Source organism: Nyctereutes procyonoides, unplaced genomic scaffold (genome assembly GCF_905146905.1).
Source record: "Nyctereutes procyonoides isolate TBG_1078 unplaced genomic scaffold, NYPRO_anot_genome, whole genome shotgun sequence".
Taxonomy (NCBI): domain Eukaryota; kingdom Metazoa; phylum Chordata; class Mammalia; order Carnivora; family Canidae; genus Nyctereutes; species Nyctereutes procyonoides.
The window spans coordinates 22578571-22596010 of NW_026575047.1; the positions used below are offsets into that span (position 1 = coordinate 22578571).

The 17440-nt window shown below is 54.5% G+C and overlaps 1 protein-coding gene across 1 annotated transcript in view; it reads right to left on the reverse strand.

The window, feature by feature from the left end:
- The window catches only part of WDR1 (WD repeat domain 1), a 43539-nt gene extending 26843 nt beyond the window's left edge, over positions 1-16696 (reverse strand). The window contains exons 1-3 of the mRNA XM_055326525.1: positions 16486-16696; positions 15921-16042; positions 3229-3319 (exon numbers count right to left, since the gene is read on the reverse strand). Coding sequence (XP_055182500.1) covers positions 3229-3319; positions 15921-16042; positions 16486-16501 — 229 coding nt within the window. The 5' untranslated portion in view covers positions 16502-16696. The remainder of the gene's footprint in view (positions 1-3228; positions 3320-15920; positions 16043-16485) is intronic.
- Positions 16697-17440: the final 744 nt, after the last annotated feature.

A 17440-nucleotide genomic window follows, 5' to 3' on the forward strand; every position in this document is an offset into this window, starting at 1 on the left:
CAATAGCCAAACTGTGGAAGGAGCCTCGGTGCCCATCGAAAGATGAATGGATAAAGATGTGGTCTATGTATACAATGGAATATTACTCAGCCATTAGAAATGACAAATACCCACCATTTGCTTCAACGTGGATGGAACTGGAGGGTATTATGCTGAGTGAAGTAAGTCAATCGGAGAAGGACAAACAGTGTATGTTCTCATTCATTTGGGGAATATGAATAATAGTGAAGGGGAATATAAGGGAAGGGAGAAGAAATGTGTGGGAGATATCAGAAAGGGACACAGAACATAAAGACTTCTAACTCTGGGAAATGAACTAGGGGTGGTGGAAGGGGAGGAGGGCGGGGGGTGGGGGTGAATGGGTGACGGGCACGGAGGGGGACACTTGACGGGATGGGCACTGGGTGTTATTCTGTATGTTGGTAAATTGAACACCAATAAAAATTAATTTATAAAAAAAAAAAAGACTGCATCACGATTCTATCGTATACATATGCGCAGTTTCTGTATCCGTTCATCTATTCAGGGACACTTAGGTTGCTTTTATACACTTTATTCTTTTTGGAAGCAGCTGGGGCCAGAAAGAAAGTGGGGCTTGGAGACCAGGCACTTGGGCCCCGATGAGGATGGCAGCCCCCATGCAGTCACAATACAGACTAGGTGCCCACGGGTGCCAAGGCCCGTGCTAAGTGCGGGGGATATAACAAAGACACCTGCCCGGGGCCAGAGACAACGGGGACAAAGTACCTTCTGTCCACCGCTGGGAAGGCATCTCCCCCTCCAGATAATACACTGCCCCAAGGCGAAAGGTTTGGGTGAGCCTGCCCCCTCTCCTCAGCAGCTTAGCAACATGGTGGGGTAGCAATGGGGAGCAGCGAGCGAGATGGGCCTTACAGTGCCTGCTGAGGCCTCTGCTCTTCAGCTCCGCAGCCTGGTCTCTCCTCTACGTTCCTCACCTGAGCAACCCTTAACTACCCCCCAGCCCCCCGCCTCTAGGAAATCTGCCATTCTACAGCCTGGGTGCACTACTCTGAGGGCAGCCTGGGACTCACAGCCCTGGTGGGTGCCCAAGGGACTGAGCGTGCGGCATAGACCACTAGCACAGAAGACAGGGCTAGAAAAAGGGAATTATATGTGCCCTGGAAATGGCTCTGCATGAGACAACAGGGTACCATGGGCCATGTCAATCCAAGGGCAAAGACTGACCACTTTGTTCAGGGCTGGGGGCCTAGCCCCTGGCATGGACTTCTCACACAGCAGGCCTTCTGGAAGGTTCCATCATTCAGTACAGACACCGACCATCAGACTTACAGGAATCTAAAGGTCCCACAGAGGGCTGGAACCCCAAATGGGAGCAAGCCACAGGCCTCCAGAGGTGGGACTCCCACCTCAACCCCAGGGGAACCCCAGGTAACAGGTAACCCACTTAGCCAGAGAGCATAGCACTTTCTCAGCCTCCCTCCTTTCACTCCAAACCCTACACAATCACACTATTTTTAGCCCAGGACCTAATCCCTGCAGTGAAGGTTGGTCTTCATTCAATTCAAAGGACCAGCTAGAAACATAATTATGATCTCTGCATGCAGCCCAAACCTCCCTCAGTTCCTCTACCAAATCGGTGCTTTCATGAGAAAAAAAATGTCAAACTGATCCTTTACTTATGTGAATAGCCCTTTGTAATGGTCTCTGTGCCAGCCTGCCTCATTGATTTAGCATTAGGATGTGAAGAGCCCAGATTTCTGGTAGATGGAGCACCGTGCCCTGGGATGCAGGAGTGCAGGCCTGGGCTCCCAAGTGATTCAGCAGCCGGGCCTGCAGCTCCAAGTGCCAGGGCAGAGAAGCTACGCCAAACAGGCAGCGGGGCCCTCGCCAACCACACTTCTCTTAAGAGAAGACATAATTTTAAAAGGAACCAAGGCCACGTCTTGGGGCTTTCAAGGAAAAGGTATTTTGCTGGCATGCGGGGCCGGAAAAAAAAAATACGCAGCTAAAATGAATCAAGGCATATAAATTAGAGCAAGTTTTACAGGTGGAGTTGGAGTAGATCTAAACACCAACATCATTAAGTACCCACTTTGGGCCAGACTCTCAGCCAAGCCCATCACACACAACCCTGACTGCCTGCTTTAGCCAGCAGCCAGCATAGCATCCTGTCTCCCTGGCATGTCCTGGGTTTAGTGGAAGACACTTTGATCACCCGCTGTCAGTTGCCACCAGCACAAGACCCTCCTAGGCATTCTGTATACGCTGCCGCTCTGGAACCTCTGTCCGGCTTCTGGGAGACCCAGGAAGGTAAGTTCTTCAAGGAAGGCCAAGCAGTAAGGGACGTACCCTCCAGGGGTATGCCTCCCAGTGCCTCCCAAGCAGGGAGGGACAAATGGTAGGACAGACCAGCCCCTCCGGCATATGAATCCCAGCCCTCCTCTCTCGGCAGGATATTAGTTCTCTCAGCAATTCATTCCTCTCTGGGGAGGCTGACAAGGCCCAGGCCCGCCAGAGACAGGGCCGGGCACCGGCAAAGCAGCAAGTATCTGTTGAGCGCGTGAATGAATGAATGGGTGAATAAATGGGAGGCACCGGTAAGCCGCGCTAACTTCGGTGATTCCTGGCTCTCATCTGTAAATGGTAACACATCTACCTCAAAGAAGTGGGTGAACAAAGCATCCAACGTGGTAAAGATCTTTGTGTCCCTCCTCCTAGCCAGCCTCCCACAGAGCCACACAAAAGCCAGGCTAGAGAGAGCAAAGGCCCAGACCAGAGTGAAATGGAGCGCTTGCCTGAGGCCAGCATTGACAGGGACTGCGAAAGGAGCAGCTAATGAATAAAGGTGACACCAGACAAAGCCACAATTCAGAAAACACGCGTGCGCACACACACACAAAATGAGCTCTCAAACATCATGGTACAGCTACCCGTGAAGGCCCCTGGCCAACCTCACAGGAGCATTTCTGCTGACCTCTGAGTTGGAAGCAGCTGGAACGCCGCCAATGACAAAGTTCTGCAATGGGGCTCTTTGGCGGCTTATGTGCTTTCCTGTCAGCCTCAAATGAAACTAATCACTGGCTCCACCTGCTGCAACCCCCCCATTCCTCTATCCTCCCCGCCCCCCACTCCTCTTCCCTCCCTCTCCACCTCCCACCACCGGACAAGCCAGGAGCCGGGTTTGGTCTGGGAGGGACTGTTGGGCCACATCACACGCATCCGTGAGCCACGCACGCACACAGGTACCTCCAGAGGCGATGTAGAACCCGCTGGGTGCATACTTGGCCACCACCACCTGATGGGCATGCTCCGTGTAGATGTCAGCAAGGGCTGGGTTCTGCAGGGAGGAGACCAGAATGAACACAAGAACAGAGAAGCAGTCTATTGCCTCCCACTCTCCCGATCAGTGGATCTGGGGGCTAAAATTAACACACACGCACGCACTTAAGTCAAAACCTCCGTAAAGAAAAATCCCAGCGGTACGACTACCTGCCCACGCACCTGCCGCCTGCCTGCCTATCTTTGGGTCATAGAAATCTACGGTGTTCTAACTCTTTCTCTTTAGTTTACGGCTGTCATGAACTTGAGAGGATGGTCTTTTGCTTTTCTGCCCTTGACATGGCACAAATGCGTGTGAATTACGTATCTGTGAAGTACACACATGAAGTTTCACTGCAAAAAAGTCTACTCTTCTACGTTTCTCTATGGGAAGCTTCCAGTTGCGGCTGCTTTCTTGAGTCACCTGTGTGTGGTCTCCCTGTTCAGAAGCAGCTCCGCCCCAGCTGCCAAGCCGCGCACAGCCTGAAGGGGAGGCCTGGCTTTGAGCTCCAGCAGCAAGCACGGTGGGGCGTGGGGCTGGGAGCCTCCCCTTGTCCCAACCTTTGCCGGGAAATGTGGACTTCCTACTCGCTTTGTAGCACAGATGGAAGGTTGGCTGGACTCACAGCAAAAACAAGGCCAGCATCTGGGACTAGAAGCACCGTCGCTACTCAGTGAGAAGGTTTTAACATCTAATTTACTAAAAGTAGATTGTGGCGCCCCCACTTCTACACACAGTCGAGTGGCCTCAGCAAACCTGAAACACACATACTGAGATGCCTCTCAATTTGTCTCTACAGCCGGGCTTTCTTGAGGAGGGAATAAAGAGTCGGCTTTCTATGCTCCTGAAAGAGGCAGCTTCCCACAGGCTGGAGGCTAAGGGCACATCAGGTCCCTGGGTGGACACCCAGCTTTTCAGAGGCAGCTGCTGCAGGCACATCTAGCCTGACCCTCAACTGTCCTCACCTGTCCCCAACCTGACCACAAGATCAGAAGCCTGTACTATTCTCAGCCTTCCGGCTACAGGATCCGCACATCCCCCATTCTACCAGACCGAGACTGGAGAAGATGACCCTAAATTCTACCCCCACCCACCACCAGTCACCTTCTGGCATTCCTATTAGTGCCATGTCTTTCTGCAAATGCTGTTCCCCTGGCCAGGGCCACACCTACTTATGAGGCCTAATTGAAGAGCCATCTCCTGCAGGAAGGCTACTGTGATGGCCTCTCTTCTGTGCCCCTAAAGCATTTAACATGGCCCTATGGCAGTTATGACACGCGATACAAGTATCCCCTGCTTTTCCAAAGTTTGCGCTATGCCACTTTACTTTTCCAAAGACCTACATTAGTACCTATTTTCACTAACCGAAAGAAATCCACAGGATTTCTGTGGAAAAGTGAAAAGGATTTTCACTTCCACGAAAAAAGGCAAAAAGCCCAACTAGCATTCAGCACTGGTTTTGTGGCAAGATGAGCCGGTATAGGGTAGCACGCACCCGGGAGCAGCCAAGTGGCGCCCACGGCTCCTTCGCCAGGAGACCCACTCAGCATCTCAGCATCAAGCTGCCAGACCTCCAAGCTGTGTCTGGAAGCACCTGGGCTTTACCTCCATTTATTTGGTGCATCTGTTAGCAAGATGTGTCCTAAGGTATCAGAAAAACCAGGACAGGTGATTTTTGGGGGGTCTAAGAATGCTCAAATTTTTTTTTTTGTATAAAGTAACGGTAACTGCTTCTTTGCTTTAGTCCATTTTGGCTCATGTAAGGTTTCATAGAACGCTCTGGTTTTGGATAGTGGGGAAACCTGTAGTCCCAAATCTTGTAGTCCCGAACCTTGTTATTATCTCTTCCAATTAGTTTTTCTGTGACCAGCTTCAAGTGCATTTATCTCTTCAACCATCAGAGCAGTTCACAAATAGTAGGTGCTCAATTAATGGTTTTTTTTTTGGGGAGAGAAAAGTTTACCAAGTCCTTTTCACCCCTAAGACTTAACACTCATCATTATGTGATGCAGTGGGCACTAATATACATACTTCCTAAATTAATCCATCTCAGGATAAATATCTGCTTATGAAATTAGAAAGGTATCAGGTATTCAAAGAGGATTGTTGTGAATGGCAAATAGGCACATGCAAACGTACTCCATGTCATTCGCCTTTTGGGAAAAGCAAATTGAAACTACAACGAGGTACCACTACATACCCACCAGAATTAGCAAGATTAAAAGACCAACATCACCAAATGCTGGCAAGGATGGTGGGGAGGTGGGGGGGGGGGACAGGGGTGGGGGGGGGCACAGGGTACTGGAAGTTTATGGATTGCTGGTAGGAATGTAAAAGGATGCAACTGGAACATAGTTTGGCCAGTTGTTCATCAAGTTAAGCATACACTTAGCACATATAAAAACTGCAATCCCACCCTCAGGTCTATGCCCGGAAAACAAAAGCATGTATCCACAAAACGACACATGCATGCAGATTCATAGCTGCTTTACTCATTAACAGCTCCAAACTGGAAACAACCCAAATGTCTACCAACAGGCATTTGAAGAAACACTGTGCCCCAGCCCAGACAACAAAGAGGAACATAGTACCAACCAACTAACTAACACGCTCAGCAGCTCCAGTGAACCTCAAAGGCATTATGCTATGTGAAATAGACACAAAGGACAACACCGGATTGCAGGACTCCTTTTTTTTTATGACATCCTGGAAAATGCCAACTTTAAGGGACAGAAAACCGATTGAGCCTTGCCAGGTGTTAGGTGTGGAAGCCATCCCTGATGGTGAGGGGTTAAGAGAACACTTCTGGAAATGCAAAGGTTCTGTGTCAGGACTGAGGTGGTGGTTATGGGACTGAACATATCTGTCACCGTCACGTAGCAGATGAATCTTCCTGTATGTAAATTACACCTCAATAAAACAAAGACACTTGGTATCCAGTAGACAGCTCCCTAATCCAACCTACTCATGCCCAGATTAGTGCTTTATTCTAAGTCTAACATGGACAAGATCCCTTGCAAAGAAGGTGGCCAGCAAAGAAGCTGGCCAAATGTGGACAGGCCACCCCTACTGAGATCCTTTCCAAGCATCTGTTCAAGGCTGACTGAGGGATCTTACTTCCTACACAGTGGGTACCAACAGCCCACTTTACATATGAGAAACACATGCCATGGGCAACGGACTGCCCATGCTGGCACTCAGCCCCACTGGGCTCTGCCTTTAAAAGGGTGGGCTCCAAGGGCACAGGGTCAAGGATGCAAGATGAGTAGGCATTGCCCCTGGGAGAAGTTCTGCCCCTACACATTCCTTCCCCTAAATGGTCAGGGTGGCAAGTGCGGCGGCGGCGGCGGGGGGGGACAGACACCCAAGGTCATCCCCAGCAGGCTCAGCACCAGAATCCCAGGCTGGATGAGACATCTCCCTTGTCTGCACTGCAAATACAACTGAGCCAGCGAGGGAGGGGGCCAGATTCTCCAAGCTGAACATAATGACTTCATCACAGTCGGTGGCAAGCTCTCCACCTCTGCTCAGCAGACACAAGGAGGCTAGCTTCTAGAGGCAGAAAGGACAGCTCTCCTGTTCCCACTGTTGTCCTGCCCAGTCAAGCTCATTCCAGATCAACTAAGGTCTACAAGGCACAAGGATTTATTTGGACCCAATACTCCCTGCCTCATGGGGGGTGGGGGGATGCGGCAGCAGCTCCCCTCACTCATCCTCCCTCCCGTGCTGCCTCAGGGAAGAATAGGACTTGGATGAGTAATTTATTTGGCCAGAGCTAGGGAAGAGGGAAAATGAGCCAGTAAAGGGAAGAAAGCCAATTCTGGGTGCACCTGTCATAACAGGAATATTCCTGTTACGGCAGGGGCTCCCCCTCCCTAGGGGCCTGGGGAGGTGGTTCAGGAATGCCTTGAAGTCATCCAGCCAGGGGTGCTGAAGCTGGGGTACCCCTCCCCCAGGACTTCCTGCACTTCTACAAGGAGAGAAAAAACAGGGGTAGCCCTGGCACCTGAGGCCCCATGGGTGTCAAAGGGGATGTGGGCTGGCTGACACAGCCCGCCACAGCTTCCCATTGACTGGTCTCTGACCCAGGCCTGGCCCAGCCCTGCCCAGTCTTCTCTGACAGTTCCCAAACCCACCTCCTCTTTCCGCCCCCCTCCCCAGATTCCATCCAGTTCCTCCCACCCCTCTTGGGGACTACACTAGTACCACTAGTCTCTATTTCTCGTCTCTAAGTCCCACCTCCAACTACCTTGTTTCCCTGCCTAATATCCTTCCCTCAGGAGCTGCAAGACCCAATCCCACTGCCTGCACTCTTCTCAGACCCCGCACCACACACAGGACCCCCACTCCGGCCCCCCTCAGGCCTGCCCTCCCAGGCCAAGGCCCCTCCCCTGCACCACCCCTAGCTCAGGGCCTGGCAGTGGGCACTCAGCAATACTGCCGAGTGAGGGGCAGAGCTCAGGGCTAGTGAGATCCTGGCATAAGCCCCAGAATGCTGCCCACCCCCCCATCCCACCCCCACCGCCTGGGAGGTCAGGGAGCCTCACAGAAGACAGGAAAGACGCAGTCAGAGGTGTAACAAAAGACTCTGGGACACGGCTGGCCTATCACATGCCTTGCAGACTCTACAAACACCTGCAGGGACAGCAAGGTGAGGGCATTCTGGCCACAGTGGGAGCCAGGTGACAGGAGGCACCACGGCCAACCGGAGGAGGCCCACTCTCCTGTGGACTACGGCCTGGGGGCTCCTACCTGTGGAGGCCCCTCCCCAGGACCAGACTTCCTTCTGACAATCTTGTCAAACAGAAAAGGATCCCAAATGCCCCACATTGTCCCAATCTCCACCCTGCAGGAGGAGACTCAAGACATCAACCAAGGGAATGCTGAAACTCCCTTCCTCGGGCAGTGTCTACCTAAGCCACCGGCTCCCCAAAGCTTTCAGGTCCTATGTCCTCTCAAGCTCAGGAGGGATCAGAGGTCACCACACCATCCACAGTGTGGCCTCCCTGACAGACCAGTGTAGAAGCTGTTGGCACGGCACTCTGAGAAGGGCCTCTGTGCTCTCCTGTAGCAGCTGCTGGTCCCTGGTGCCTCCAGAGAGTGTCCTGGGCTCCTCCAAACTCAGACCAGACAAAGTGAGCGTGACCTTCTGGGAGGATTGCATTTCATTCAGAGCACTGGCTTTCCAAATACTTAGTTCCTAAAAGCAGTTCACTGGTAGCTGGACCTGGGTATCTGACACGATCTGCAGGGACTTCTGTTCATTGATGACTGAGGACAAACTCAAAGTACTGCACAGTAACCCTGTGTGGGGTTCGTGCAGACACGTGTGCTTCAAGCGGCAAGCTTGAACCCAGAGGCTGAGCCCCCCCTCCACCCCTGCTGCCTCTGAAGAGAGAAAGAACACCTAAGTATGACTCATTTACTCCTTCCAAGAACTCCCTGCACCCCCTCTGAGCTGGCCCTAGACATCCAGTAGTGAGCAAATGCTTCATACAAATATGACCTGCGATCGGTAGCGACCAGTGAGCACTTCCCTGTTCCACCTTCAAAGCTCCCGCTCGCCCAGAGGACTGGCGTCCTAACTGGCAATCCAAAGTCCATAGTCCATTATGACTGACTCCTCCCTCCGTGAAATCACTAAGTGACTTTCTTCTCTTCATCTGCCTCTGCCTGAAATGCCTTCCCTCCTTCCTCGTCCTCAATGATGCCTTCTAATTATCTTTTACCACCCAGGCAAAAGTCACCTCCAAGAATCCTTTCCTGCTGCTCCAACTGGAAACGATCTCTTCCAGCCCTGAATGCCCACTACCTGCCTCACCTCCCACCCCATCACCCTTACGACTTTCTGCCTTGTACCATTCTTACACCCACACGGCTTCTCACTAAACAGAGTCCACAGAGAACAGGGCCTGCATCTGATCCAACACCACCGCCTCCAAATGCCCCAGAAGACTCAGGCTGGCTGGACCCCAAGAACCATTCCTGAACCACCATGCTCCGTGGAAGTTTCACTCTGTTGATTCCTCTAAAGCCTCACAGGAAGGTAAGCTTGCAACCCACTTCACAAGCAAACTGGGCACAGGAAGGGTGATGTACCCAAGGCTACCCAGCTGGTAAGTGGTGGGGATGGGGACCTGAAGCCAGGTAAGAGCCTTTATTCCTCAGTTCTAGTCTCTTACCTATGATTGGTACCATTGTTAGTCGGATTCTTTGACTCAGAGGAGCACATCAATGTGGCTGATGTTTGAGCATTTCAGAACCATGTGGGGCCACTCAGGAATCCCTCATGGTCTGCCACTCCCCAAGGGACTGTTCCTCCTGCCTCCAGCTCAACCTTTTCCTGACGGGAGCAAATCACATTTAACACAGGGACCCCCACCGCCTGTCACTGGGACCCCACCGCCTGTCCTGTGTCACAGGACACTGGCACTTCCCCGCCTGTCCCCCACCTTTCCCTCTTCTGCCTAGAGCCTTCCTGAGCAGTCATGAGGGGAGTCTGGGGGAGGCTGCCTGGGGACAGTTCCCAGCACCTCCTGGGGCTTCGGTGGCCACATCTCTAGGAGACAGTCTGTAGCCAATAGGGCAGTTGTGAAAAGGAGGGCAATGTGTACCATCTCAGCCCAGGTGACCCTCTAGGGGTCCAGAATCAGGACCACCTCTCCGCTGGCCTCAAGCATGAGGCCCTAGGGATACTTGTAAATGAACTAAGCTAAATCCTACAGTGACCCCATGACTCGTGTCCCTATTCTTACAGATAAGAAAGCCAAATGGGATAAAGTACAGTAAGTGCTCGGCCACCGCCCAGCACAAAATGCGCTCAACCAAGATGAGTTCCTTTGCCAGAGCCAGTGCTCCGGGTTGCATGCTGGACTGGCCTTAAGTCTGTGTTCCCTGGAGACCAGCTGAACATGGGTGGGGGGGGGGGGGGTTTAAGTGCCTGGAGTGCCCACACTGGGATGGTGTGGGGGAGAGGAACAGCCATTTCCTGGATAAGATCCCAGGGAGCAAAGATAAAACTAGGGGGTAGAAGCTACTAGCAAGTAGACCAAAGCTTGGGATCCAGGTCTTCCTAGGGGGTATATCACCACCAAAGCTGGGCAGGTTCCACCACTGAGACTTTAGAAGAGAAGCACAAACAGCCCTTTCCACTCCAGCAGTCTACCATCTGTAGAGACCCCGTGGTGGAGGGTGATGGTTGGTGGGGGCACAGTCACAGGGTCAGGATCGCACAGGGATCCAAACAGGCATCTCCAGCCATCCCAGGACAGGCTTGGTTTCCACCACCCAACAGGAATCAGGACCACCTCTCCTCTGGCCTCAAGCATGAGGCTGCAACTTTGTTTTCTTTAACCTCCAAGGGTGTGATGTCCCTCTCTCTACCTCTACGAATGGGAACAGGGTAAGAAATACATCAAAACCACCAACCACGTGCAGGAGCCCATAACTGTGCTGAGAGCATACAAATCAGAGGTCTTCCAACTTCTGTGCACACTCTGCACACATGGTTCCCAATCTATATTGTCTCTCATCTCTGCTGTCTCTGACTTGGACAGGTTCCTCTTCCTGGAAAACTCTTACTCAGCCTCCAAAGCCCAACTCAAATGTTTCCCTTCTCCAAAAACCTTCTCTGCTGCTCCGTGGCAAACTGGATCTTCCCTCTTATTCCCAAGTCACACAGGACATTCTTTTTTAAAATGCTTAACCAGAGCATTTGAAAGTTACCCACCAAGGTTCAATCTCAACACTACTGGTAGTTTGGGCCAGGTAACCTGTAGCTCAGTCCTGTGCATTGTGGGACGCTTGGCAACATCCCTGACCTCTACTTACTAGATAGGTACTAGTAGCCCAAAAATAACTTCAGACATTGCTAAATATCTCTCAGGGGGTGGAGCTTGGGGCAAAATCTCCTCATAACCACGGATTTAAATCTTGGGCACTGTGGCCATGGGCAGGGCTCAGCAGGACGAGCTTAGTGAATGTGTGTGGGAAACACCAAGAGCCAAGGATTGGTTCTATCAGCTGTTAGGCACTTGCTGAGTGTGTTCATCTTAAACCTCAAATCTTAGGGTATAGAACAATCTCTACTACAGATTTGGTCATATTACTGGTCGGCTTCATCTTTTTTTTTAAGATTTATTTAAGAGAGAGTGCACACACGTGTGTGTACAGGCAGAGGGAACAGCACAGGGAGAGGGAGAAGCAGACTCCCTCCTGAGCAGGGAGCCTGATGTGGAGCTTGACCCAGGACCCTGAGACTGTGACTTGAGCCACAGGCAGATGCTTAACCGACTGAGCTGCCCAGGTGCCCTGCAGTCTGCCTAATTTCTTAACTGTCCTGGTGGCCTCCACAACAGGGCTGCCCAGCCCCCCACCCCTGGGCCCTGCACACTCTCAGCTCCCTCACACCCAGGGCTCCAGCCCCAGAAGTCCACAACCCCTGCCGGGGACCTCTGGCCAAGCCCGCCTCACCTGCCTGACAGTACTGACCCTGTAGCAAGGGCCCCATGGCACCCGTGCTTCCCCGCAGTGTCCGTCCCATCCATGCCCTCGTGTCGGTTTTCCCCACTAGACCGAGCTCTGAGGACAGGCTCCTGGGCTTAGCAAAGCAGATGCTTGATAAGTACTCGTACAGAAAAGGGAGGGGCAAGGCAGCTGGGCGGGGGTGGAAAGGAAGTGCCTGTCCTGGGCCAGGTAAGTCTCAGGGAACCCCTGCCATGACTGCCCATGTGACAGCTCCAGCTGGGCCCCACACAGCTCCGTGGCCTTGTCTGAGCCCGTGTCCTCACTGGTTCAACCTCGTGCACATGCTGCCTGCTGGTCTCCCATCCAGGGGGTAACCAAATACATCACTCCCTTCTGTCACCTGGAAGCTGGTTTCACTCCCCCTCCAAGAGCAGGAGTTCCATGCAGGAGGGGCCTCCTCTGTATCTGTGCTCCCCCCAGGGCTGGTGGCCTTCCTTGACGCACAGCAGGGACTCAGGAGGCACGTACAAATAGACAGAAGGGACGATGTCCATCCTTCTCGAGCCATCTGTCCCTTCATGTACACCCCCCACCCCCCGGGGGGTGGGCACCCACAGGTGGTCCTTCTGCACATGGCTGGCAGCAGATTGTTCCTGGAGAAACTCAGGACTCAAGTTCAACAACCCTGCGTTTCACGCTGCGCTTTGAAGCAGAGCATGCTGAACTGCAACAGATAGTTCACTTCCTGGAATTTGATTTTATATGTCACTTTTTCAAATATACGTTTTGGTTCTGGAATCTAGGGATTGGATTGCTTTAAAAGGAAGCTCCAAACCTGCCCTTGTAGCAGGTCTGCTGGCTGCTTCTGGCAGCTTTTGAGGTGCCTCTGCTGGGAAGTTCATTTGCCAAAGCTGTTTTTTTTACAGCGCCATGATGCTGGGCAGTTCAGAATCCTGAAAAGGCTCCCTCACTGCCATTGGGAGTAACTCTCGCCTGTCTCTGCAGAACAGGTAGGGGCAGTGAGTGGCATGCTGGCCTCACGGTAATATACCAGGCCCTCCCTTCTGGATTATTCTTCCTAGATGGCTACATCACTGCATGCTTTTAATTCTGTGTGGCCACAGATGTGTTGAAAGAAAATAGGTAAGCAACACTCTTTTCTACAAGCTTATGAAATACCATTATGCTAGGTTCACAAAATAACTTTTAAGTCAACACAATGGATGACAGCAGTGGCTCCAACTGGGAAGTCACATGGGCATGGATACCTGTTTGGTTTGAAAGAAGGGGGAATGCTGCAAAGTATTAAGTCCAGCAACCTCAAGCCGTCTGAACTTTTATTTTCAGCAGTAAAACCTTCGATGGCTGCCTATCATCTCCATGACACAGCTTGGCTTTCAAGGCCTTTCGGCCAATGAATAAACCTATTGAGCACCTGTTATGTGTCAGGTACTTTCCTGGGTGAGGACACAATAGCAAATGAAACAGAGGAGAACAAAGGGCTGCTTTCGAGGAGCTTCCAGTCTAGTTACAGAAGATAGGTAGATGCACACATAGTTGTAGAATGTGCTGGCCTGCTTCCTGGCTCGTTCTGTGTTAGCACTGAGGGGCAGAGAAGGCCAGGATGGGAGTGCTGTTAATTCTTATATCCTGAGACAGATATGTGACATAACTGGTCCAGCCGTGCTGAGAGGAGACTGGAGGAGAGCCAGCATGGAATCAGGAAGACCAGTCTGGGTTTTCTGTTTTGCAACCCAGAGAGGATGGTAGCTTAGATGAGGGTGGAAGCAGAACAGGCAGAAAAAATGTCAGTTCTGACGTTAGTCTGAAAGTAGTCTCCAGGATCCACTAAAGAATTAACTACGGGATGGGAGAGAAAGCGGGAAATCAAGTAGAAGGCTAAGGTTTGGGGCCTGAACAGCTAGAGGAACGGCACTGTTGTTTTGGGGGAAGGACATGTGGGAAACCTGAACGTGCTTTGGACACATCAAAGTAGGGGAAGCCAAGCAGACAGCTGTTGGGACATTCCCTCACCTGGTCCCAACCTTTCTTTCAGGCCCCCTCTCCCTCCCGAGCCTGTATTATAGGCAGACCATCTTCCTTCCTATCGCCTGAACGTTCATAAGGGTTTGTGTCTTTTTCCCAGGAATGCTGTGCCCCAATAAAAATGGTGTCCATCGTTAACTAAATACCAATGGCTCCCAATCCTACAAGAGCCTAAGTGCCTGAGTTACATCCAGAAGAGGAACACGTCAGCAGCATCTCATGCTGTCCTGGCCCTGCAGAAACTTACATATAGATAGGAGAGGAAAGGAGACATGCCCTCAAGAAAGAATGGTAAACTCTGGGGTCCCAGGGGAAAGAAAAAAAAAAAAAAAGACCTCGGAAGAATGAGCAGAATGGCTTTCACAAGCTGGGGAACGTTTGCAAAGGGGGTGCTTGTGCACTGCTGAGAACTATTTCTCGGTTGGGAAGCAGCTCCGATGACTGGCGGGCCTGACCCCTCTGCAGAGCAATGGGCCCACAGGGCTGCAGGAGATGCTGCAGTGCAAGAACCCTTCACGGCACCAGACACACAGTAGGTACCTCACGTGAGGCCTCCCCCCTGGAAGTACATGTAGACCGCCACGACACGTGCATGATCATCAGTCAGGGGATCGTCAGTCAGGGCCAAACCCGGGAGCCCCCCTGCTGGATCTCTGAGAATGGTTGAGTCCATTTTGTCTGCCAGACTACAAGTGAGTACCTGCTTAGGGCCATCTAACTTTTATTTACTCAAAATCTTGGGACTTCACCCGGGAAAGCTCCAGATCACTCCCACCTAAGTCCCTGGTGAGGTTTCCCTCAGTTCTGAGGGAGGCCAGATCAGCTTTCTAGGAATCTGTGTGACTAGCACAAGAGCTCTTAGCACCTTCAGTGAACATTCACACCCGCCCACCCTTTCATGTGAGGTGCCCAGCAACCAGGGGCAGGACTGCAACTGCCACCTGGAGCTCGGTCCTTCAGCAGAGGGACAGCAGTGACAGGCTGGATCACCCAGAGATGACGGGAGGGCCAGCAGCACTTCAGACCACTCAGAGCTCTCCTTTCACAGGTCAGGAAAAAAGGCGAGGCCCACAGAGCCCCTTTACTCCCTTAGCCAGTTGTGAGGCCCCTGAGGGCAAGTGCATCTGATGAGCAACAATCCCAACCCAACTAAGGGTAATCACAACAAACGTGAATCTAAGTTGACAACCCCTGGGAACATGACCAATCAAAATCATCCACCTACAAACTGTGCGCATGGCCCAACCCCTAAGCGCTGGGCAGGAGAACTCCTCCCCCCACCGATGGTTGTGCTGGCACTTCCACCTTCCATCCCCCATTCTATAACTCAGGCTGAGGAAGGGAGAAGAAAGATCTCAGTGTGCGAACCCAGCAGTGGGGAGACCAACAAGCAGGCTGGGCCATTTCAGTAATTACAGAGGAGTAGTAAGAGGAATCTGCTTGGATTTCCCAGGACATTGGCTCGAGAAGCGTTCTCGGCCTGGGTACAGGAGCTCTGTCTAAATGATTCACGGGAGTAAACTGGTTCCTGATTTTCCACTGGGGCTCACACCAGGCTGGAGCGCAGAGGCCTGAGCAGGAGTCCTGGCTCTGCCACGCGGAGACCCTGGGTGTTCACGACGATTATGCATAAGTGCCATTTACCCAGGGCTGGGTGTGTGCCAGGCGCGCTGGGCTGCAGGGGCGCCTCACCTCGTTCAGTGGGCCCAGGCAGTCAGAGGGAAGTGGGGGCGGGGGGAGCCTCATCTCACCACCTCCATTTTACAGATGAGGACACGGATTCTGAGGCCCGAGTCCGCAAGTGCCCCGAGGTCAGGCCGCAGCTAACCGGGTGTGTCTGATCCCCTTAATCCGGGGCCCCATATTTATGCACTGAGCTAACCTGAGCCTCAGTCTCCCCAGAACCGACAGAAGAGGGCCTAGGTAAGCCTGAAAACCGCCTTCCAGGCTTCCGAGGTGCGCCCCCCCCCCCCCGGGCTGCGGGGGCGTGGCGTCGGCTCCGGCGGGAGACCACGGGGGGCGGGGGTGGAGGGGAAGGGGAAGGGGAAGGGGAAGGGGAATTGACCCGGGAGCTGCGCCCAGCGCGAGGTGGGGAGAGGCTACTCACGTCGATGTTCCTTAGGATGACGCACTTTCCGTTGGTGTAAAGGAAATTGCTGCCCTTGGGGTCGCCGCCGATGATTTTGGAGACGCCCCTCTCCACCTGGGGGAGGCTGGCGAACACCTTCTCTGCGGAGACACGGACCACGCGGGCGCGTTAGGGGCAGCCCCCGCGTCGCCCCCGGCCGGGCTGGGGGCGTGGGGGCCGGGGGGGGGGGGCGGGAGCGGACGCGAGAGGGGCCCCGGCCGGTCTCAGCCGGTCACCTGTTGCCTCTTTGCAGGAGCGCAGGGGACCGCGCGACTTCCCGGCCGGCGCCCCGGGCCAGGCCCTGCGGGGCGGCGGGGGCTCCCACGGGCCCGCCTGCAGCACCGAGTCCGGGGGCGCCCGGGCCGGGGGTCGCCGCCGGGCGCCCCGAGGGCGGCGGGGCCGTCGCCGGCTCGCGTCCGCCCCCCCCCCCCCGCGGCCGGGGCCCCGCCGGGCCGCGCCCCGCGCCCCACATCCCGCGCCCCGCCGACGGCCGAGGGGCCCGGCGGGGGGCGCCCGCCCCGGGGGCCGCGGGCGCGGCACTTACTGATCTCGCACGGCATCCTCGCCCACTTGTTACCGCGAGCCTCCGGGGCCGCCCGCGCCGCGAAGCACACTGGCCGGGGCCGGGCGGGGCACGGGGACGGGGCCGGGGCCGGGGCCGGGCCGGGGACGCGGGGCCGGAAGGCGGCGCCGGGCGTGCCGGGCGCGGAGGGGGCGGTCCGAGGCCGGGGCTCCGAGGCCGGCTCGCGCCCTGCCCTGCGCGCTGCCGCCGCTGCCGCCGCCGCTGCCCGCGCCGAACCCGGAAGCGCGGCCCCGCGCGCGGCTCGCCCCCAGCTTTGACCATATATAGTCAAGCGCTCGGCTCGGCGGCTGCAGCCCGCGTGAGCCTGCGCGGACCGGGCCGCCCCTCCCCCGCCGGCCCCGCCCCGGAAGTGACGTCCCACGCGGCCCCGTGAAAAGGGGGCTGCGCGGGCCCGGCGGGCGTCAGACTGGTTCTGGCCGCGGTGGCGCTGCGGCCGCCGCTCCGGCCGCTCCCGCGCTCCCGCTCGAGGCTGGCGTCGGGGGCTGCGGGGCGTGGGACCTCGGGGCGTGGGACCTCGGGGCTCGGGGGTCTTTTTCGTGCTTGTGTTTTTGCATCCGGCCCTCCGGGCGCCGCTCAGCTGTTGCAAACAGGCGGCTGCCGCTTCTCCTAAGAACCCGGGTGTGGGAGTCGCCCTTCCTCTAAGACAGCCGATGGCGGCGGAAACTTTGGGGATCTCCTTGGTGGGCCTGAACTCCCATCTCAAAACTTCTAGGGAAAGCCAAAAGCCAAGGACAGCAAAGGGAAGAAGCCACAGGGTTTTTGTTAATCAGTGAGGCAGAAGGAAAGGAGGAGCGACTCTGAATTGGATCGAGGCAGCGGCTCCCCGATAAATTAACGGGGGGGGGGCGGGGAGCAAGGGCTCTGAGGTGTTGCCCGAGGCTCCTTTTCCAGCAGGGGGACCGCCTTCCTGAGCAGG